We start from the raw sequence: 24109 nt of genomic DNA on the forward strand, positions 1-24109 counted from the left end.
ATTATGTTATAATAACATAAGAAATGTTATGTTTTTAATACGCATGTCAGAGAGTTAACGGTAGATGTGGTTCAAACACATCCACCACAACAGGCACCATCCTTTCTCTTTTTCTCTTCTTTACATGGAGCTCAAGGTCAGACTCCACCCTTTACTGTTGTACAGGAACATGACACTCCACACACACACACATACACACGCTGAGGTACATGCACACAGCTCATTTTACTTCTCCAACCACAAAGCCTCATGGGACGACTGACGTCATCCCCTGCCTTTCTTCACAGCTGTCAATCAAAGTTGACAATGATGTCATAGGGTTAGACATCTCCGACTCGAAGCAGCCTCCACCTCTGTGTTTAAAAGTATACCTGGCTCAGATAATACACTCGCAATCATTTACTGTTAAAGAGAATGCGAAAAGTCAAGTCATTTTCTTAAATCTAGTACCTTGGAAGACTTGGAAAAAATGCAACTGCAGAGTAGAGAAGACATGGAATCAAACATTGTAAAGAATCAGTTTTCTAGATTCACTTCTAGCTGATGCTTGCTACATACAGATATATGTATGTGTGTATATGTATATCTTGGCAAATGATATTATATGTATCTACATATATACTTATATATGTATATATACATGTATGTATGGTATGTATGGATGTATAGTATTCTCACAATTATATATTGTGAATAATACAACCTGTCAACACTTAACTTGTCTTGTTTATTTTTCAGAGATCTGAATGGGAATAATCTGACAGTAATAACCAAGACAGACTTCTCCGGTCTCAAACACCTCCGAGTCCTGTGAGTTTTAGCCATTGTTATTCTTACATGTTATACATTAGAACTAAGGTATTCACTAACTAATGTACTATCCAGAGAGGCCACATAATTCAGTTTTAGACTATGATATTATAACTGGTCAAAACATTTATAGATACAACTTATGGAATAAGTTTATGCAAGCTTTACTGACCTATACCTTTCTGCCATTGATTGAAAAATTGTTGACAGAGCAGCCACCTGAATTTAATAGGACATTCTTTCCCACAATGCTTTGCTCGTTTAAGGCCTAGTGGGAATGTAGGAATCCTAGCTTTGATGCCCCTAAAAGCCAGAGGGTACAGAATAATCAGTTGTCATACATGAGCCACCCAAAGGTGCTTGTTCGGTGTCAGTGTCAGTCAGATTTACAATAAGGAGGGGCTTAACTATGACCTTTTGACCTGGAAACACTGTCCTCTGGGGAATGCTGGACGAGTGATGGTTTCCTCTGTTAACCTGAGGATTCCAACTTTGGTGTAAGTGATGGACATCACATTAATAGGGGGACATGCCAAGAACTAATGACTTCCGGTAGCATGTTCAAAACAGATTAACAGCCCTCTGGGAGCCCAGGGCTCTTTGCTGTCAGGAGGGTATTAAGTATTGGACCATTGGTGTAATGTATACAGTGTAGAGCTCTGTGAAATGTAATCTCAAATATATGGATGCCAGCAGGGACTGTGGAGGAGAGCAAGTGCTTGGAGGCTCTATGTTCTCAATTTGAATAATAATAGGATGAAATATGTTATGTTCTCGCGTCACTCTCCATGCTAAATTTCTTCATAACTTAATCCAACATGATTTTTCGTTCTTCCATTTCTTATACTCACTTTATCCAATTCAGCATCAGCTACCTAACATAATTGTTTTATTTTATTCATTACTAAAATGGCAAACTGCTGTTACACAGCAGTACTGCTCGTGACTATTAATATTATACATGCTAATTCTTACTATGAATAAAAAGTACATACATACATACATACTTGTATCTATGTGGTCTAATGACTAGGATTTCAAATTAAAGTTTTATTTTGAGTTTCAGTTAATATTTGTCCTTTTCTTTATTTTCTCTCTTCTTGCAGTCACCTGATGGAGAACCAGATCAGTACCGTTGAGAGAGGAGCTTTTGACGAGCTGAAGGAGCTGGAAAGACTGTGAGAAAACAATACATAATAAAATAATTTACATATTTCTCAAGTACACACAGAATGAATGTGACAATTATCTATGAGTGACTGTAACGTGTGCAGCTCACATATTTTAATCCTAAATTTTTTTGTCTCTACAGTCGCCTCAACAGAAACCGTCTCAGCCAACTTCCAGAGCTGCTCTTTCAGAAGAATGAAGCCCTGTCTCGACTGTGAGTAGAGCCGACTGAGCCATGTTTTCTGACTTTGTTTCTCCCCACACCATCTTCTTTAATGCCTTGCACACTGTTGGTGCTACACGCAACTTTGCAAATATGTCTAATTTTTTAGATTTTTGCTGCCACTTGGGGGCGCTCTCAAATATACGAGGAACAACCTCATATGTAGGCTACTCTTTGCTCTGGTGCTGTTGTTGGTTCTTTTAGCTTTGCCTGATACAGAAAAGACAAATCGTCCTGGCAAAAGAGTAGTTTTCTGGTGTAGTGAAACTCAGGGTTCACTGCGAACTCACTGTCTGTGCTTGTGCTCCTGTGCTTTTTAAAAAAAATTATTATTCTTCCCTGTTTTTCATAAAATCTGTTGTGGTTGTCTCACTCCTAGTTCAAGAAAACTTTCAGCCAGTCACTATACAACCTAGGCATAACATTATCCAAGTGCCATTGGATTTTAGGAGGACTGCACTCAAGCCCATTTGCATTGGTTGCATATCCATAAACCTTCACTCTGTTATGGGGGACAGCAATGCAGACAGATTTATATCCATGAATCCAGTTTTATTTGACTATAATTATGTGTTATAAGTGATGTTGTTTGTCATGGACTAAATCAGCCAATGTTGATTAGGGCGCACGAATACAAGACTTATCTTTTTGGATGCCTGCTACAGTATATTAGCCAAGCTTTTCTGAAAAAGTACATTGATCAGTATTTTACTGAGAGCAATTTAAGTCTTTTAATAAAAAGCATCTGTGTAAATATGGGTTGCAAAATAGCTAGAATTAGCTAGGTGATAAAGCCATGCAATGCCATGAAGCCATGTGCTTCATGTTAATTATAGCCATGTGGAACTAGAAATATGATAGTCTGCTGTAAGGCGTAATGGTGAAAGACCATTCAGGTAAATAGAGAACTGTGAACATATCAGCATGATGGAGCTCTTTACTGTTCATGACCCAAAAATAAAGGAGAGACCATAAGTAAAAAAAAAATTAAGAGATGTACTTGATTTATTCATACAGTTTGACGAGAAAAAAAAAAAAAATGCACATAACTAATGGAAACAGGCTGTACTAGCTTGCATTGTCTGGGATTTCTGATGAAATACATATAGTTGTACTCTCAGTAACTGTGCCTAATGTTTCTCTATGCACCATGCTCATTTTAGAGAATTACTCATTTTAGAGAGCAACATATATGAGTTGTAAAAATGGTCATTGGTTCCTTGTAAAAGCTATGCATTTTAACCCTAACTATGATTGTTTCTAACACTAAACAAGTGAAGTTAATGGCTAAACCCAAACAGGAAGTGACAGAGTTTTTTTGTGACAATTTGTTTCCCTGTAATCATAGCAACCAGCAAACTGGCACCCATAAGGGTAACAGTCATATTGTAAAAATAATGTGTTTTATCCCTAAACATGATCTTTTTCTTGCCCTAAGCAAGTTATTGTCTAATCCCATTCAGGAAGGACAGACTGTATGAGCATAGATATGCAATCAGGGTAGGGAATATGAATTACCCAATGGCCAGACATTACAAAGAAGCACAACATGGGCGTGACTCAAGTCTACGCGCTGTGGGCATTGAGGCTATCTGCCTTGACGCCAGGGGCGGGGACAAAGTCATGCGAAGAGAGATGTTCTGGATCTATACCCTGAAAGCTACAAGCCATCCCGGTCTTAATGAGGACTTTGACCTGTTTCCTTTCTTATAAATGTTTTGGATTTTATATTGATGTAATAATGTGTTTGCTGCATACAACATACTTTTGATTAATTGAGCCAATAGTAATGATTTGGTATTGATCTATGGGATATATCTAATCACTCTGTGTAGTGTTTTTTTTTTTTTATTTATTTATTTTTTTTTTATGAAGAGAGCAAATTGTAGTCTATGCCTAAATCCTTCCTCTGTCTTTTATAAGTAAATTGACTATTCCAGGAACGGTGTATGTAGGCTTATGTAGTTAAAAGAGACATCTATCTAGTTTAGAGAGACATCTATGCTTCTTATACTTATATCTGCCATGTTGCCATACTGTGGTGCTTACCACTGCCCCTTGTGGCTTGGAGTAGGCCTACAGGTACTACACCTGAGGGCAATCATATAATTAGATACCTGTTTGCCTCTGTGACACACACCCTGATGAAGGCCTTAGAGCCGATACGCGTTGGTGATTTTTAATGTACGAGCCCACTTAATAAAGATTGTTTTGGACTTTTTAAATCAACTGAAGTGCCTGGACCAAGGATTCTTTCCTCTCTTTTTGTTGAACATTGCACCCTCCAAGAGCACCAGTTGATTTTGAGGGATACCAGCAGCGCTCTACCTACTCTTCTTCCCATTCAGGAAGGGACAGAAGTATTCTCGTAAAGTTGTGATCCAATAAAAAAAGTCTTCTTAAATGAATGCTAAATGAATCTAAGAAGGGGAAAAGCCATTGTTAGCTGTTGATCTTGAACTGCAAAAAAGAAGCCTTTGATGCCAACTGTCTGACCCCAACCATGAAGCGAGTAGGCCATTCTGTCATATTTTGGATGGCTAAATTATAAAATTCTCTGAACGTTAAGAGTTTCTTCAAAAGAGTATTTGTCAGTTTTGGGTGACCAACTCTTTACCAATGGTGGAGTGATCCTTTAGGACAGAAAGTGATACAATGAGCACGGGGGTGAGTGGTGAGTCTTTTAAAACTCCCCTAACCACTGTCCAGAACTTTTTTAACTCTAATTCTCCATTTGTTGAAGCTGTTATTTTTGCCAACTAAATATTATGTTATAACGTAAGTCAACATGGTGCTTCCATTAATTTGTCCAATGCTACTATGTGTAGATATTCTAAATTGCTGAATTTGGGTCACTGTGATAAACCATCACATAAACAGTGGTATAAAAAAGACATTTATTTCATTAATTTTTTCATTTCTTTTTAGTTTGCTGCTTCAGGCTGTGTACTCACTGCTTTTTCTGAACAAAAATTGACCTATTTTTCCCAGTCAGAGAGCATTGCTAGCAGTCTCCCTCCAGACTGCACAAACACCACAAATCACTTTGTCTCATAGGAGCCACTGTAAAGTTGAGCCGTCATTCGACATCTGAACATACAAACAAAGCTCTTTTTTATTTTTAATTCTACAATTGAAAACGTAGACATAATTGGTTACTATGTGGCTAAATGCTCTGAATCTTTGTTATGAATGTGCATTTGGGAGTATGCTACTGCCAGGAGATGAAAACACAACCAAACACTGCTGTAAAAAGAGGGAGCAACAGCACACATCAGAGATATCTCCAATTTGGGTTTGAATAATTGATTCATCTGTTGCAGTGATGTGTTTTTTTATGATCATGATTGTATGTGTGTGTTTGTGTGGATTTAGAAATTTACAGAAAATATACAGATACAAAGGGGTAATTCTTGTTTCTCCTGTGAATAGAGACGGAAGGAAGGTAAAGTGGTTAAAAGCCATGGAAAATATCAGTTGTTACAGAGGAAATAGATGAAAAATGAACAGGAATGTGTGTGTGTGTGTGTGTGTGTGTGTGTGTGTGTGTGTGTGTGTGTGTGTGCGTGTGTGTGTGTGTGTGTGTGTGTGTGTGTCTTTGAAAGGAAATGAGTGAGATACATTAAGAAAGTGTGAGAGTGAGGGTTTGTGATGGAAAGTGTCTGTGGGTATGTTTGTGAATGTGTGTTTGTCCTGATTATTTGTCGTTTGCTGTTTTGGCAATTTCACACTCTGGCTCCCAGCAGGGAGAGCAGAGATGGACTTGGCATGTTCAATCAATCAGCACACACACATCCACCTAAAGTGACACACTTACAGTGTGAAGCCATTAGCACTACCTCCAGCAGGAGCGATTTCTTTTCCTCCTGCTGTGTTGATGGACTCTGTGAGGCCCTGGGAAACACACAAATATGTTTGTGTTCTGCTTTTTGTTTGTGCACATTTTTATCTCTTGAATATAAATGGTCTTATATACATCAGGCTCCTTCCCTCTATGTTGCTCTCTCCATATATCTATCCCTCCTCCTTCATCAAATGTGTGTGTTTGTGATTTGCAAAACTTAAACATTAGTTTTTTCTTTCTTTTGGTGTAGACCAACAGAAATATCAGAAATGACAGAAACACCCAGATCCATCCACTTTTAAAATTACTGCATAGAGGCTTATCATAGTTTTCAATAGTCTTCAACAAGGTTAAACTCTCATAAACTCATCATATAAAGGTACCATGTGCGATTTCTGACCAGAATTACAAATGTGTTGGAGTGGAACTGAACCCAAATTCAGTATGCAGAGAGGCGCAAATACTGTGTTTGTCTGAACATTTATAAGATACACCTATTTTTTCTAACAATTTTTATTCGGCATGAAGAAAATGAAAAATATGTCAAACTGATTGGCTACGGACTACCAAAAAGTTTCATGTGTTCATATTTAATAGCCAGTTAACCTTTTCCCATGTGGACTTTCTTATGCACCTGCTTATAGACGGTATGCCCCTACATCAGTGTTCTACCATGATATTTGTAGTAAAAGCAGTGAATAATGCCTCATTTTTAGCACAGATGATTAAGCAGAAATGGATAAATGAACATAACTTGTGTAAAGTTGTACTCAAAAAGTTGCAGAAAAAATAACTAATGCGCTTAACTTGGCGAGTTAAACCTCTCAAATTATTTTTCCTTTTTCTGATGAATATGCTGTGAGAGTGGTGACGTGGGTGAGACAGTCAGCAGAGATGAGAACCACGGGTCTCACACAAAGTAGAAATGCCCTGAGTGAGACCCAACACACCCCCTCAAAGAGCAGCGTGGTGGCAGGGTAAGGTTGACGATGATAACGGGGCTTGTTGGACCTGCTTGGTGTTTTGCAATATCTGTCGAGGTAGTTAACAGCTAACGAGTTATGAGAAATGAACTAGTTCACATTCATTTATCACTTTTTTAATGACTGCCACTGAATTATCCTCCTTATATGCTATAGTGTCATGCTGTGCTATGAAGACTGGTACATGGGGACCACAGCCATTTGAGCAGATGCATTCACAAGCCTATGCATTTATCTGTTTTATTAATAACCACAAAGATATTCAAAATCATATTTTCATTAAAAAAAAACATGTTTGTTGTGCTTAGACTATTTTGCTTGATCATTTGTGCATCCTGGTGACAGCATATTGGCCAGCAGAAGCCCAGTGACACTTAAGTCTCAGAATTAACACGAACTTAAAGAAACTTCAGCATCAAGGGAAAAATGCAACTTCCAGTAGCAATTGCCATGTACCTAAAGAAACTATGGAAACATTCTGCTGATGATGAAGGAACAAAAGGTGATATGCTATGCCCTTTTTTAAATAAGTTTAAACATTTCCTATTTAAATGAATGAGACAGGCTTTGGTCAAAACATCTGTTGGTTGAAGCACAGTGACCCCAACTGAAACAGCTCACCTGAGACCAAGCTGTTTGGAGGGGTGGACTGTGAGCTGCTACTCACCCCTATTCTGTTTGGAAAAAGAAATTGAGTGAAAGTCTTTGACACAACCAAGCAACTATACCTGTTTGAACCGGAGTCAGATCCTGAAAAAGAAGGAGCAGCCAGAGAGATTCAACCATCAAGGCTTCAACAGAATGTAGGTGAAGGGTTAGTTTATGTATGTTTTTACATTGGATAAGGACACACTGTCATGCTGACTGTCGCTGAGACAAGTTAATATCATGCAGTGTGTTTATGTACGTTACCCATCATCAAAACCTGAGCAGCCATTGCACAATTTAATGCAGTGAACTTAAGCCGCACTCGGACAGTGCAGTTCTAAGAACGCAGTTCTAAGAACGGTGTTCTTCGAATTTCGTTCTAATAACTACCCTTCCCCAGTGGAACCGTTTCAGTTTGCATTCGCATATGAGTCGGGACCTGATAGAGACTGATGCGATGCAACCATCTGCGACAGTGACGTGTTACTTTAGCGAGTTCCTGTATGTGCGAATGCGGGAAAAAACGGCCCGTTTATGAAAAGGTTATAGGAACTGCCAAAGGTTCCTACAGTGCGAATGCGGCTATAGTCCCTTCAGTTGTACCAAAAGCACACTAGATCTATGCAAAGTTATAGATACGGTAATCACTCTGTTGATCCAAGAGGGAAATAGTTTAGCAGTTCTGTTGTAAGCTAGTAACAGATGCTAGAAACAAAAGAAGCTTTTCCATCAACAGTAATGGACCAAGCCATAGATGTACACCCTGTACCTCGTAGTAATGCACGACTACCCATATGTTTAAAGATTTTGCAAATATTAATGTCATCAAACAATCATACTTGGAGACCAGAAATTTAACAGTTATAACCAAGAGCGGTACAGTGTTCAGTGTAGCAACGTGAGTAAGCAGAGGACCAGTGCTGTGTTGAAAACACAGTTTATCCACACCTTTTATCTTCTCCTCTAGTGGTCATCTGAGCTGCATTACTGCCCTTAGTCTTATTTTATGGCTCTTTCTTCCATGCTCCATCTGTCCTCTGTCCTCTCTTTTCTCTATCTCCTCTGCATCATCTCTTTCCATTTGATAAGAACTCTGTTAAAATCAAGCAACTCTTGGGGAGGGCCAAGTTCTAAAATGAGCATCAAATTGGTGAGGTTTGTGTTGTTCAGTAAATTTCTGAATTTTTTTGTGTGTGCTGAAACCACGTTTACATGACACACTTGTAATTGGTATAATCATAGCAATCTTAATGAGCTTCTCTATTTTAGTGAATATACCACTATGTTCACGCAAGACAGCCTCTGCAAACTGTTGAAAGGAAAATTAGGCATACAAGTCACTGGAAACCATAATTTGCTTCAGCATCGCAAAGTCTGACCATTATTCCTCTGGCCAACATCCAATGTTGAACATCCAGTGTGTGTCAGAGGTCCCCCCCCACCCGCCCTCGTTGCCTCTGACACATACCATCCTCCTAAATATTACTCAAATTAAACATACTGTATATTCTTCATAGGAGCTGTACCTTTGGATAGCAGCGACCTTCCCATGCATAACAATACTTCTCCCCACATAGAACAAATGTCCATGTCTTGATGGATTAGAGCTGTTTTGGCTGTATGATGGGAACATATCAGATATAATAATGTTCCCATCATACAGCAGACATTTCCATGTGTCTGCTTAGAGCCAATCAGACCACCTACACCTGCAATGGGCTGTTGGGGGCCGTCAGAGACAGTCTAATAACATTGGTTCGGGCCCTTCAGGGTTTGCTACGCTGTCTTCTACATTCTAGACATAGTTAGGGCCAGCAGACGCGATTGTTCTGGCCTCCTGGCAGATTTGTTTGCCTGGCAACCAATGATAGCTGAAATATGATTGGTTAAATGCGTCAACATGAAAATACATGTCTGGCAGCAGCGCAGCCAGGGGAAAGGAAACGGACAGACAATAAAATAGTAAGATATGAAATGAAATAAAATAATAATTAAGAAAATCACAAACAGATGTTCATTTTATTTTGTTTAAGATATTGTTTAGGCCAGCAGAGAAGGCCTTGCAGGCCCTGATGGCCCACCACTGTTATATTTACATTATTAAGTTGGTAGTTTTAATATTCTGGCTATTTGCAATACATGTGCATGCAATTATTACCATGGAGAAATCAAATTACTGTTAATTTTGAGGCGAAGGAGCATAAAAATGTTATTAGACTAATTAAATCCGAGTTAAAGAGCTACCAAAAGCAAACAGTGTGCACCAATAGAAATGTCCTGGGAATTATATGTCTGTGATTTAATGTGTCATTTCATGTGTGTCCTTGCAGTTAGCTTTCCCTAAAGACACTTCATAAGTTTCTCTCATTAGGCAGAATGGCAGAGCTGTCCTCATTAGAGGAGATGATTGGCATTTGAGCACGACTAATTAACAATGTGAATCTGGCAGAGGTGATGAAAGAAGCTGCCAGGCTGCGGCTGTTTGGAGGGTTACCCGAAGTGTTTCCTCACAGTTTACCTAACTAATTTACAAAGAGAGAGAATGAGCACAGTAGGATAAAACATGTGTATAAACTGTGTGTAAATTCTGTGTAAATTGTATGCCTTCCCATTAGTACAGTATATTTCAGATAGCTTGCATTTATTTATGCGCTAATTTCACAAATTTGCATCTCTAGAGGAAAAAATGTGTGATGTATTTTTATATATGATGACTGGTGACATAATTATTTATAGTAATCTGCTTTTTGATGTTGAAAAGTATTTGTCTTTACATGTATGCATTTATTGCATTTTTTTTCTCCATTTGTGTCTTGTTAGATAACGGGACGTAGATCATTAAGATCTGTATAGTCTGTATAGTATAGGAGCAGTGACTGTCCATGAAAATCACAAACTGGATCAGTGAAAAGGGGTAGCCCTGGCGGAGTCCAACACACACTGTAAATGCTTACCCTATACTCCCTCAGCACCCCCTACAAAATCTCTCAAGGAACACGGTCATAAGCCTTTTCCAAGTCTATAAAACAGATGTAGACTGGATGGTCAAACTCCCATGACCCCCTAAGTAACTCTGCAAGGGGAAAAATCTGGTTTACTGGTCCACTCTTCCGCCAAAGTGATGGACCAGTCTTCCCCCAAGTTCTCAGAATCTGCCTCCTCAATGGAGGACATGTTGGCCGAATTTAGGGGATCCTCAAAGGGCTTTTTCCACCTCTCGACAATATCCTCAGTTCGGCTCAGCAGTTCTCCATCCAGGTGAAGCACAACCTGGGAAGGTCCTTGCTTTCCCTTTCTAAGTCGTCCAATGGTTTACCAGAAAATCCCTGAGGCCATAAAAAACAGATGCACAGACATATGGCCGCAGGTCTGATGACACGACTACAAAGTCGATCATCGACCTTTGGTATAAGATGGCCTTGTACCAGGTACACTTATGTGCCACCTTCTGCTTGAACATGGTGTTTGTAATGGACAATCCATAGCTAGCACAGAAGTCCAAAAACAAGACACCACAGGGATGATCAGGGATGCTGTTCTTCCTAATCATGCATCTCCAAGTCACTCCATCATTGCCAACATGGCCATTGATGTCCCCCAGAAGAACAATGGAATCCCCAGGTGACACCCCCTTCCAGGATGCCACCCAAAGACTCCAACATGGAGGCACTCAGCTGAGCGCTTGTGTTGTGAGTAACCCCACACCCGCCCTTCTTCAGAAGATTGGTTCCAGAGCCAATGCTGTATGTGTGTATGTGCTGTATGAGCCCAATTATATCTAGTTGGTACCGCTCCATCTCAGACACCAGCTCAGGCTCTTTCCATACCAGCAAAGTGACATTCCACGTCATTCCAGAGGCAGTTTGCAACGCTGGGGATCAGCACACCCAGGCCCCTGCCTTCACCTGCTGTCCAGCTCACACTGCAACCTGGCTCTTTTTCGGGCTGAGCTTGATCGAGCCCCAGGAGCCAAGGCTTGGCCATGGTCTTTGAGTCGCTCCTATTCTGACCCCTTCCCTAAGACCAATTTGCCATGGGAGGCCCTACCAGGGGCTAACGCCCCAGACAACACAGCTCTCAGGATGGGATACTCAAACCCCTCAACATCCTTAAGGTGGCAATTCTACGGAGGGGCATAGTAATATATCGTTCTCTTATGACAGTTTTTGCCTGTGAATTTTAACTGATAAAAGTGTTAGACTTAGCTATTATGCACAATTGTGCACAATTGATGTGCTGTTGGTCAGAGAGCTCTGAAGAGCCCACAAACACTTTACATTGCTTCATGTTACTATGTTTTATGAAGACGCTGAAGAAAGTTTAAGCTAAGCTGTAAGCCCATGCTGAATCTTAACACAGAAAGCACTCTTAGCCAAAGGACTTTGGACGAGAAGTGCCCCGCTGACAGAACATATGCCTGTACATCATGTGTTCAGTCCATTTGCAAAGGCATGCGTTTCTATGTTGACATTATCTGCATGGCTCAAATCTGCCATCACTGAATACACAGCAGAAGGATTTTCCCAGAACTTTAGAATGTTGAAGCTGGAACTATGGGCTGCTTCCCACTGTGTTTAGATTCAGACTGGATAACAAAGTCTGTGGTGTGCACAGACACCCTCACTCCCTTTGCAAACACCTATTCAACTGCTTTTCTTTTGCCCATTGTGTCTCTGCATATGTATTTGTGGAAGGTCAGTCTGCGAATGCTGACCTCTCTTGTTATGTCCATCCAAAGTAAAGCTGACACACTGAGAGCTGCGGAAGAGCATGATGGTGAGGAAACACATGTGATTGCTCACAAGTGTAATGATTAATCTGAGATGGACATTAAAGTTGAAGTAACTAGGAGGCAGCGCATGGTCTTAATCAAATTTTTTTTCTCCTGTTTTTTATGTAAATTTTCTCTCCTTGATTTTTTTCTTCCTTCTCATTACCTTCCCCTCATCTGTCTTTGGGGCTCTTCAGTTAAGTGTTCTTCCTCCCAGCAGTTGGCTGGAGGCAGGAGACACGTAAGGGAGGAGGTAAAGAAGTTTAGCTATGACAGAGGGAGGAAGGTAGAAAAAGCTGAAACAGGAACCAGTGCTTTGATGAAGGAAAACAAAGTTCCGTCCATCCATTTTCTATAGCCAATTGAGGATAGCGCTGGGGCATGAGCCTATCCCAGCTGCCACTGGCGAAGCCAACCAAATTAAGTAGTGAAAATAAAAGGAAAGGAATGCAGAACTATTGAGGCATCAAATAAAAGTGAAGAAACACTAAACATCAAAGTACATTAACATTAACACAGAAAGAAGACAAATGTATTTTTTTAATTTGTTTTACTGCACTCCTAAGCTGGATAAATTTGTGCTGTTGCCATGGTGACAGCCTTTTTTGTGCCATCAGGTATGGCCTCTCTGAGAGTTCACTGAGTGCAGGTCATCAGTGTGTGTACTGATAAATGTGTGGATGCATATGTGACACAGTGATTAAGTAAGCAAAACTTTATTTACATAGCACCTTTTTCCATTTACAAATCACAGTTTTTCACAATGAAATACAGGAAATATATATAAAAAAGATATAGAAACATAAACAATAAAAGCTAATCAACAGCAAGTTTAAAAAGATGGGTTTTCAGCTGCTTTTTAAAGGAGATCAGACTCCACTCCATTTTGTTAGAAGCCTCACAGCAGTGTTCTGTACAACATCCAAAGTCAATGCTGGGTCAAGAATTACTTCAAAACAGGAGCTAGTCTTGTGTTAACAGGACAGACTTAATCTAAAATGGATAAACAATAATCATTAAAAAGCTTTGTTGAAAAATCAATATCATTATAAGGGGATTAGACCTAATTAAAAGCATTAGAAAACACACCAGCAGAAGAAGAGTTTAGGATGCAAGAGCTGACCTCACTGTGAACAGGAGAGAGTGGCATAAAAAAAGACAAGTTAAAAAAGAATACAGTGATGATCAGAGATAAAAATGTCCTCAGAGCAAAATCAGTCAATATTTAAACCTAAAGTAAAAACAAGGTCAAGTGTGTGACCTTTGGCATGTGTAGGCCCAGACACATGCTGGGTAGAATGAAAAGAATCCATGACATTGATAAAACCTCGAGCAAATAGGTCAGAGTCATCATCAACATGTATATTAAAATAGGCAGGGGTGAAAAGAGTACCAACAAAAATCTACTCAAGTAAAACTGTTACCTTGATAAATTTTACTTAAGTAAAAGTAAAAGTACTGGTGTAAAACTATACTTAAGTAAAAGTAAAAAGTAGCCCATTTAAAATGTACTCGGAGTAAAAGTTACTTAGTTAATTCTTTTTATTAAAGAAAAAACATAGATTACAGTTCCTCCTTAATTACTCAATGAACTTGCTATTTAGTTTGAACAGGAGCTGGTTTTCAGGACTCGGCAAGAAAACTGTCTTTAGCTCATCAAGACCTAAAAGCAGAACAAGATTATCCCACATATCAAGATAAATTCAAACAAAACTCAGTTGAAGTGAAAGTCGTCAGCTCTGTGTCTTTTCACTGAGTGATAACCAACAGAAACATCTGGAAAACACTCCAGAAACACTCAGTCGAACCTCAAGTCTAAAGATCACAGATCTCTGGATGACCAATCTCAAAGTGAAAGTCAATTCTTTCTTCCTCTGGGATTTTTGACTAATTTTTTCAAAGCACTTTTTACTCCGTTTCTTTCTCCTCCTGCTCTGCTTCCGTTTCTGATTTTAATTACTCAATGAACTTGCTATTTAGTTTGAGCAGGAGCTGGTTTTCAAAGTTAGTAGAGTTCAGTCTAGCTCGGTTTGCAGTGAACAGCAGTCCAGCACAGCTGAAGAGGCGCTCACAAGCAGCAGAAGCAGGCAGGCCAGTGTTGAGTTTGGGAAAGCTTTTTGATGAGAGGAAAAGAGTTCAGTAGGTCCATTTTGTCTGAGACACAGGCAATGAACCCATCTAGCTCACTTGTGCTTTTTGGACTTCGGTGATGAGAAGAAATCATCTTCATCTGATAAGTGGCCAACATGCTCCGTCTCATCTTCTGTGATGTGCTCAATGTGATGCTTCACATAGGCCAAACCTGTGTTAAGTGACAAATATACATGTTTCCTCTGTGAACAAAAAACAATCATCATCATATAAATCAATACCATGTTTTTATTAAACATACAGATAAAATATTTTTTATATTTATAGATTAATTCATATTTTTCAAAGTGTCATGTAGACTAGACTATATCATGGATGGGTCACTGGCAGACTTTAAGTGTGGTCCCAGATCACCTGGTTTTATCCTGCATATAAGATTACTGAATGAAAAACGTTCTCCAATATATCAATCAATCAATCTTTATTTACATAGCGCCAAATCACAACAACCGTCATCTCAAGGCACTTTACACATAGAGCAGGTCTAGACCATACTCTTTCATTTCATTTCAAAGGGTTAGGGTTAGGGTAGACCCAATATTAGAACAACACTAGAGATGTTTTAATAGCCAAAACTTAATAGGTTTTTGGTGCATTTTTCAATGTGTTATAATACACTCATAAGCAATTTTCAACACATATCATAGCAATATTAGCATAATTTTGTGAGAAATTGAGGAATGAGTCAAATTTGATACTTACAAGCTTACTACCAAGTTAGCTAACGTTAACTAGCACTATAAAGCTGGCTGCTAACACTGACGTTAGCATACCATGATTGACTAAAGTTATTAATTGCATGGATCAATGATTAATTGCATGTCAGGTTATTTAGCTTCACGTGAGGTTATCTTATCTAATCATGCTTGCACAGGTTGGAAGGAGAGTTTTTGTAGGTGGATAGCTGCGTCTCTTTCGGCATACAAAGTTTACACTGCATGATGAAATTGTTGTCATTCGCGGATTTGAACTCAAATAAGTCCTTTAAGTATGACCAGGGATTGGCCTCACGCTCTCCGTGAACGCGTGTCTCGACGTTTCTGACTTTCTGGCGCTGCAGTTGTCCAGAGCCAATCAGATGGACAGTTACTGGTACGCAGACGCAGCGCAAGTTCATCTGTTTATTTAATTATTTTACTTTGTAACGGAAGCTATTTAAAATGTAAATGTAAATTACTTCCAATAATATTTTCTTAAGTAAAAGTAAAATTGCTGATTTTAAAAAATTCACAAAAAAATAGTAAATGGAACTAGTTACTTACACCCCTGAAAATAAGATACTAACTACAACCAAACTGGACAGCTTTATGGTGGAAGATAAAAAGTCGCTGAACTACTTTAAAAACACACTTATTGGGCCACTTAGTGGACGATACACCACAGTACAATAAAAAGGATTTTTATTCCCCACTTTGATCAGCTGTAGTTCAAACACTGAAAAGTTGCTGACGTTTGCTAAATGACATGAGAACCGACTCCCAAAGACCACAGCAAGACCTCTTCCTCGACCATATGTCCGAGGCTGGCCGATGAAGGAGTAACCACCTGGGCCGAGTTCAATGAGGGACCAATGATCCGAGTCGCACAGTTGTCAGGTTGCCAGGTTGTCAGGTTGCCAGGTACGAAACAGGAAATCCAAAATCTTGGAGACTATAAAATCATTCAACAAGAAGGTTTTATTTGTCACAGAAAGGGCATTAAAAGAGACATGCTACATGAGCCTGATTTTTTTTATCAGAAACAGCCCGAGGTAAGGGATGTAAAAGCTGAGAGTTTGACCCCTGACCCTCTTATATTCCACACACCGCGGGGTAAGAAGACCAAGCAACCAGAGTGTCTGGATAAGCACTTCTCAGGTAACACGGCCTCATAGATGCAGGTCCTGCACATCCAAACAGTGACATGGAAAAGCATTCCCCTCCATGGAAATCATCTGAACACAGTTGATCAGAAACGCTCTGCACTGCTTCCGAGTCACTCCACGCTCCCAGAACAGCCTGTGCTTCACCTGGACACCTGCTCTTTTCCCTCTCCTCCTCCGTGGTCTCTGTGGCCCCAGCAGAGCATCATCAAGGACGCCAGACGAAGATCCAGCGTCCGAGAACAGAGAGTGGGGAACACCAGCACAGGAATATGATAGAGGATCCGATAGCTAAGAGCGTCAGACGATCGTGGACTAAAGCAACTAAAGCATCATTGATGCCAAACAAAAACAGCAGTGCAGAGAAAAGCAGCAGCTGCTGCTGCCGGCAGCGGCCAAGCCAGACACAGATGCCACCATACAGGGAGCTCAATGTGTGAGTTAGCGTGGTTTTGGTGTGAATTTTGTTTAATTAAGATGCAGTTATGTTTCATCAGGATGCCCCATGAGGCTAATAATAAAAATGATCTATTATTATCTATATTCTGGCACCTGAGCGCGTAGCGAGGCACACATCACCAGATAGCTAAACACTGTGACTTGACTGATGTACCACAAAGTAGCTTGAATGACGAAGGAGCGTATAAGTTTGTTCTCAACGTGCACTTGAACGTCCGTTTATTGCCGTTACAGAGCTTCCATGTGGCATTTATAGCAGTAGCATCAGCAGTGTGAAACTGAAAATAAACAAATACAAAATGGCTATAAAATCCTCCAATAAATATGAAATACAATTAAATGTGAGCAAAGATAATTTCTTTAGACACAAATGAACTAATATACTCACAAACAAAGCTTCTCCAAGGCTTACACAGTTGGATGGAGTCAGATGTAAACAGAAAACATCAACATGCTGTTTCCCACATTCCTCTATCCGGAAATCTGCCTCGGGTCATGTGACAACTAACCATGTGACTCTAAACGGCCAATGAGAATACAGACCCAAATAGCAGAGACAAGCTGCATTCTACTTAAGCCCTGTAGGAGGTGCTGTAACATTTACACAATGAACACAAGTAACATAACACTCCCCGCCTGGTATTGAACACAATACCACCATCAAAGACTAAACATTTACAACTTAAGAAGTCTACAAAGTCTTTGTAGCTCTAGGGGGACATGAGCACCACCACCTCTGTGATGGGGCGGAGGAAAGTCCTGGAAGTCCCTCCCCTGGTGACCTTGAGTTCCAATGTCCTGACCCTTCCGTCACTTGCAGGAAAGGTTTTCGTGACCAGTGCCATGGGCCACTGGTTTCTCTTCATCTGAGTATCACGAAGTAGCACTAAGTCTCCTTCTTTGATGTTGGGATGGCCCTTCTGCCACTTGCAACGACTCTGAAGAGTAGAGAGATACTCGCGCCTCCACCTCTCCCAAAAGGTGTTGGCCAAGTGCTGGACCCTTCTCCATTGCTGGCGGTGTAGATCTGCATCCACGAAGCATCCTGGAGGAGGAGGACTGCAAACTTTCTGGGTAAGGATCATGGCTGGTGTAAGGAGTGAAGGAGCATTTGAATCTGTCGAGATTGTCGTCAGAGGTCTGGCATTAATTATGGCGGACACCTCTGCCATGACTGTAGATAACACCTCGTGAGTCAGATTAGAAGGTCGAACCTGAGACAGCATGGCATCCAGAATTCTCCTGGAAACCCCAATCATCCTCTCCCATACACCACCTCTGTGAGAGGAATGGGGTGGATTAAAGATCCATGTACAGCCTTCTTCATTGAGAAACCTGGAGACACTGGGCTCCTTGTCCTCTTGCAGGAGCATTTTCAGCTCCTTGCAGGCTCCCTTGAAGTTTGTGCCACAGTCAGATCGGATGAGCTTCACGGGACCCCGGATGGCAAAGAATCGCCGAAGAGCGTTTATAAAGCTCGATGTATCCATAGCCTCGATGACCTCTATGTGAACAGCACGCACACTGAGGCAGGTGAAGATCACTGCCCACCTCTTGCTGTTGGCAGCGCCCCCACGAGTGCGTCGAGTAGAGATACTCCAAGGGCCAAATACATCGATGCCTACATTGGAGAAGGGCGGCTCTGTGCTTAGCCGATCTGAAGGAAGGTCAGCCATCTTTTGCTCGGCGACCTTACCCCGGAGCTTATTACACATCACACACTTGTGCAAATGCCTTGCGATGCATCTTTTGGCTCCGATCATCCAGATACCATCTGATCGTATAGCTCCCTCTGTGAAGACCCGGCCTTGGTGCTTGACTCTCTCATGATAGTAATTGATGAGTAGAGCGCCGACGTGGCTGCGACCAGGGATGATGAGAGGATGTTTCTCATCTGCCGTGAGACTCGAGTGATGAAGCCGGCCTCCAATTCTTAGGAGTCCGTTGCCATCGAGGATAGGATCCAACTTTCTCAATGGACTGTCGTTTGGAATGTCTTTCCCTTGCTTGAGACAAGACATCTCAGTTTGATATGCTTCGTTTTGGACACATCCAATGATGACCTGTTTGGCTTTCAACAGATTGTCAGGCGTGTGGATCTGTGAACACTGATGCCAGCCTTTACATTCTGAGCTCTCCTTTGTAGTATTAGCTCTGATGGTTGCAGCAACGTGGATCAGAGTGGCTGTGGCTCTGATGAGAGACCGCCAGCTTGAGAACCTCTCGAACCGCTTAGAGCCCAGGTTTGCATTGGTGCATGACGTGAGGTGAGATCGAACTTCTACATCAGAGTCTGGGTCGACAAGGTCATAAACTGTCTCCACCACAGCCTCTTCTTTTGTAGGTTGCAGTAGGAACTTGGGTCCAGTAAGCCAGCTGGTATGCGAGAGCAGTGCTGTAGTTACTGACCTGGTTGCTACATCCGCTGGATTCTGGTCTGTAGGTACGTAGTGCCATTGTTCAGGGCTCGAGAACTTCCTGATACGTTCCACTCTGTTACTGACGTACACGTAGAACCTGCGGGTGACATTGTGGACATAACCCAGCACAACCTTGCTGTCAGTGTAAAACCTCATGCCGTTGATCTTGACATCCAATTCTCTAGACACCAGTTCCGCAATCTCAACTGCAAGGACTGCAGCTCCTAGCTCAAGCCGAGGGACTGTAAGGGCTGACATAGGAGCCAACTTGGCTTTTCCCATGACGAATCCTACGTGGTACATGCCACTGTCATCCAACACCTTCAAGTAGGCAACTGCAGCGATGGCTCTCACAGACGCATCTGAAAAGATGTGCAGCTCCACACGCTGAGCGTTAGAAACGGATGTACTCGTGTAGCAACGTGGAGTCTCAAAGTGTTCAAGATCTTGTAGTGAATCTCTCCAAGTGATCCACTCTGCTTCTTTTTCAGCTGGAAGGGGCTCGTCCCAGTCAGTGGTATCATGGGTGAGCTCTCTCAGCAGTAACTTCCCCTGTATGGAGATGGGTGCCACTATACCAAGTGGATCGAACAAGCTATTCACAGTGGCAAGCACACCTCTGCGTGTGAAGGGCTTTTTGATACTGGCAACCCGGAAGGTGAATGTATCATTGCTCAGGTCCCAGCTCAATCCTAGGCTGCGCTGGACTGGAGGAGAGTCAATGTCTAGGTCGAGATCCTTTAGATCCTTGGCGTATTCAGAGGATGGAAATGCACGCATGACTGCTGGACAGTTGGATGCAATCTTGTGTAGGCGTAAGTTGGACATACTTAGCATACCTCGTGCTGCCCTGAGTAAGCTGATGGCTTCAGTAATGGAGGGTAGAGCTGCAAGACCATCATCCACATAGAAGTTTCTATGGACAAGTTCTTTTGCTGCGTGGCCAAACTCTCCTTCACCATGCAGAGCAGCTCGTCTCAGGCCGTAGGTAGCAACCGCTGGAGAGGGGCTGTTGCCAAATACATGGACCTTCATCCGGTACTCGACAACATCACCTGTCGGGTCATTGTTCTTGAACCAGAAGAACCGGAGGAAGTTCCTGTGGTCTTCCCTCACAATGAAACTGTGGAACATTTGTTCTATGTCTGCGGTGACAGCGACCTGTTCACGTCGAAAGCGCATTAGAACTCCCAACAGACTGTTGTTCAGATCTGGTCCAGTCAGCAATACATCATTGAGAGACACTCCAAGATGTTTGGCGCTGGAATCAAACACGACTCGGATTTGATCTGGCTTGCGGGGGTGATACACTCCGAATGTGGGAAGATACCAGCACTCTTCTCCCTCTGCCAATGGTGGCGCCAATTCTGCATGGTCTTGATCGAAGATTCGCTGCATGAAGGCGACAAAGTGTTGCTTCATCTCGACCTTTCTATCCAGAGTACGACAAAGAGAGTTGAAGCGATTCAGAGCTTGTTCTCTGTTTTTAGGTAGACGTGATCTTGATGCACGGAAGGGAAGTGGGGCTACCCAGCTGTTTCCTTCATTGATAAACATCTCCTTATCCATTAGCTCGATGAACAGTTTGTCCTCGATAGAAGGAGCAACCTTATTGTCGTCCACTGTACGTTGGAAAATCTTACTTCCCAGGGAGTCGTCTTCTGGAACACGAGTCGGTTGTGAGCTCTGCACGTCGTGGGAACTGTGAGACCTTTGACTGTTCACAGTGAACTTCTCTTTCAGAATCAGGTGGTTCAAACAAGGTGTGAAGTGAGAGTGGCGTCCATTCTCAAGAACATGGGTACGATATACATTTACATCTTTGGGTTTGTGAGCAGCGCCTAAACAGGCTTCACCGATGATGACCCAACCGAGATCCAAGCGTTGGGCATATGGTGCATTGTTAGGCCCATTGCGCTGGTCTCTAACCTTGTGGACTTGTAGAACATCCCGCCCAAGGAGAAGTACGATCTGCGCCTCTGGATCAAGTGGAGGGATGTACTGTGCAATGGATCTGAGGTGAGCGTGATACCTTGCCACTTCAGGTGTTGGTATCTCTGACCTGTCTTCAGGGATATAGTTGCACTCTATGAGAGTTGAGAGATCAATGCTCAGACTTCCATCCAAAGGTTGTGCAATGAAGCCTGTAGCTCTCCTCCCTGACATCTCAGTGAGACCAGCACATGTCCTGAGTGTGTATAGAGCATCTATGCCTTCGAGGCCGAAGAGGTCAAAGAACTCAGATCTGGCGAGTGATCGGTTGCTCTGGTCATCGAGAATAGCATATAGTTTCACTGACTTGTCTGGTTGTCCTCGAGGATGTACTCTGATGAGGCAGATTTTAGAGCAGGAGCGTGGGCCATTGTTTTCTCCACAGACTTCTGTACACTTCGAATTTACAGTAGGAGGTGATTCACCCTCTTCCTCCCCGCCGTTCTCTGACTCAGGGGTTCTGCTGTCCCATGGAGCTGGTCCTGGGTGAAGAGCTGCTATATGCTTGTCACTTTTGCACTCTTTACACTGAACTGCGACTTTACAGTCTTTGGCAAAATGTTTGTTTGAAGAACAACATCTAAAACATATGCCTGCTTCTTTGAGAAAAGCCTTGCGCTCGTCTATGGTTTTGGTTCTAAAACCTCTACAATGTTTAAGAGGGTGAGGCTTTCTGTGGATGGGACATTGCTCACTGACATCCGGCCTAGCACTGGGAGTCTCTGTCGAGTCAGACGTGGAAGAGACCTCTGTCCTGTGTGTAGAGACAAAGTTTCTGGGGCTATACATCCTCTTCCCTGTGTTGTCTGGCCTTATCGTTGTAGCAGCGAAAGAGGACAGAGAGAAGCTTGGGTCATTGCGGATGTAGGCCTCTCTGCTGACGAAGTCAGCAAAGTAAGCGAATGGTGGAAAGTGCACGTCGTAGTGTATTTTGTAATTACTCCCATGAGACATCCATTTTTCTTGCAAATTGAATGGCAACTTCTCCACTATGGGGTTCAGGCCTCTAGCAGTGTCTAAGCAACTCAGCCCAGGTAGGTTGCCCTCACGCTGTGCTGACACTAACTCCTGCAGCAGGTCACCAAACTCTCTGAGCTTCTGGGTGTCTTTGTTGTTGAGTTTGGGAAACTTCTCCACTCTGTCAAAGAGAGCTCTCTCAAGCATCTCTGGCGACCCATAACACTCCTGAAGACGAGACCACGCCGTTTTTAGGCCTAGGGTTGAGTTGTTGACATGTATAGCTCTAATCCTCTTGACATGTGCTGAAGACTGTGGGCCCAACCACTTAATTAGCAGATCGAGTTCTTCACTGCTGGTAAGATCTGTTCCTTCGATGGAGCTTAGAAAGCTTGACTTCCATGCCCAGTAACTTTCAGGTCGATCGTCGAATGTGGAGAGGCTGGAGCTTAGCAGCTCTCGTCGAGCGAGGAATCTAGCGATGTCACCAAATCCTGTGCGGTCAGCACAGGGAACTTGAGGAGCTTGGGGCTTATGGGGAGTGGATGGCAATGGCTGATGTGGCTTCATGAAGTCAGAACTGTGAGGTTCAGCTTTGGGCTCTGGCTTCATTGCCATGGTGGTAAAAATATGTTGCCTATTTTCTTTGGCACCAAGATGGAGGTTTGGAGCATCACTGACGAATGTAGCAGGATCGCTTTGCTGAGGCTGACTATGTGCAGGAACAGTGAGTGTAGGCTCAGAAGCTGCTCTTGAATGACATTCAACATATTCACTTGTTCTTTTATGTGGAGATTGAGGTGGAAGAGATCCAAAGTATAATGATCTGGAGCCTTTCTCGAATTCTGCTGCTGTGGACTCAAGAGCTTCAGCCTCTGCTTCTGCTGCTGCAATCCGTTTATTTAGCTTTAGCGTAGCGAGAGCAGCATCCATACGTGCCTTTTCCATTAACAGTTCATTTTCCCTCTGAACAAAGGCTGTGCAGGCACGTGCCGCTAACGCTTTAGCTCGTGCTTTAGCTGCAGCTATGCTAGCGGAAGATTTGTTCGTGCCTGAATTGCTTGAAGTGGAGCCTCCGGCCACAGACCTGATAGCGAAGCCGTCATCTTCTGTTGGACCTGCCTGCTGTTCCTCTCTGAGTGGAGTAGCATCCATTTTGTAGCTTATCCGGCTAGCTTAACACAAACAGCAATGTCTCTTGGGTCACGAGGGTGTCCGTTGTGTAAACCCGCTGTGATGCTGTTTTTTCACTATTCTGGCACCTGAGCGCGTAGCGAGGCACACATCACCAGATAGCTAAACACTGTGACTTGACTGATGTACCACAAAGTAGCTTGAATGACGAAGGAGCGTATAAGTTTGTTCTCAACGTGCACTTGAACGTCCGTTTATTGCCGTTACAGAGCTTCCATGTGGCATTTATAGCAGTAGCATCAGCAGTGTGAAACTGAAAATAAACAAATACAAAATGGCTATAAAATCCTCCAATAAATATGAAATACAATTAAATGTGAGCAAAGATAATTTCTTTAGACACAAATGAACTAATATACTCACAAACAAAGCTTCTCCAAGGCTTACACAGTTGGATGGAGTCAGATGTAAACAGAAAACATCAACATGCTGTTTCCCACATTCCTCTATCCGGAAATCTGCCTCGGGTCATGTGACAACTAACCATGTGACTCTAAACGGCCAATGAGAATACAGACCCAAATAGCAGAGACAAGCTGCATTCTACTTAAGCCCTGTAGGAGGTGCTGTAACATTTACACAATGAACACAAGTAACATAACAATCTATTTAAGCACAATTGTTTT

At 42.1% G+C, this 24109-nt stretch overlaps 2 protein-coding genes across 4 annotated transcripts in view; one reads left to right on the top strand and one right to left on the bottom strand.

Moving 5' to 3' along the window:
- The window catches only part of slit1b (slit homolog 1b (Drosophila)), a 92479-nt gene that overhangs the window by 16694 nt on the left and 51676 nt on the right, over nt 1-24109 (top strand). For both annotated transcript variants that reach the window (XR_012769647.1, XM_075464181.1), the window contains exons 2-4: nt 739-810; nt 1917-1988; nt 2123-2194. Coding sequence is in view for 1 of the 2 variants with exons in the window: in XM_075464181.1 (XP_075320296.1) it covers nt 739-810; nt 1917-1988; nt 2123-2194 (216 nt within the window). In the remaining variant the exon portion in view is untranslated. The remainder of the gene's footprint in view (nt 1-738; nt 811-1916; nt 1989-2122; nt 2195-24109) is intronic.
- On the bottom strand, nt 17089-24075 carry LOC142379079 (uncharacterized). Of its 2 annotated transcripts, none has more exons than XR_012769646.1 (2): nt 17309-24075; nt 17089-17198 (listed from the first exon to the last, which is right to left on the bottom strand). XR_012769646.1 is itself a non-coding variant. In XM_075464180.1 (2 exons), the coding sequence occupies exon 2, from the start codon at nt 23442-23444 to the stop codon at nt 17631-17633; it is 5814 nt and encodes a 1937-aa protein (XP_075320295.1). In that variant the 5' UTR covers nt 23445-23736; nt 23847-24075; the 3' UTR covers nt 17089-17630. The 2 variants fall into 2 exon arrangements, 1 of the variants encoding a protein (XP_075320295.1); XM_075464180.1 differs by having other exon boundaries at nt 17089-23736; nt 23847-24075.

Source organism: Odontesthes bonariensis, chromosome 4, assembly GCF_027942865.1.
Source record: "Odontesthes bonariensis isolate fOdoBon6 chromosome 4, fOdoBon6.hap1, whole genome shotgun sequence".
In the NCBI taxonomy this organism is placed as follows: Eukaryota; Metazoa; Chordata; class Actinopteri; order Atheriniformes; family Atherinopsidae; genus Odontesthes; species Odontesthes bonariensis.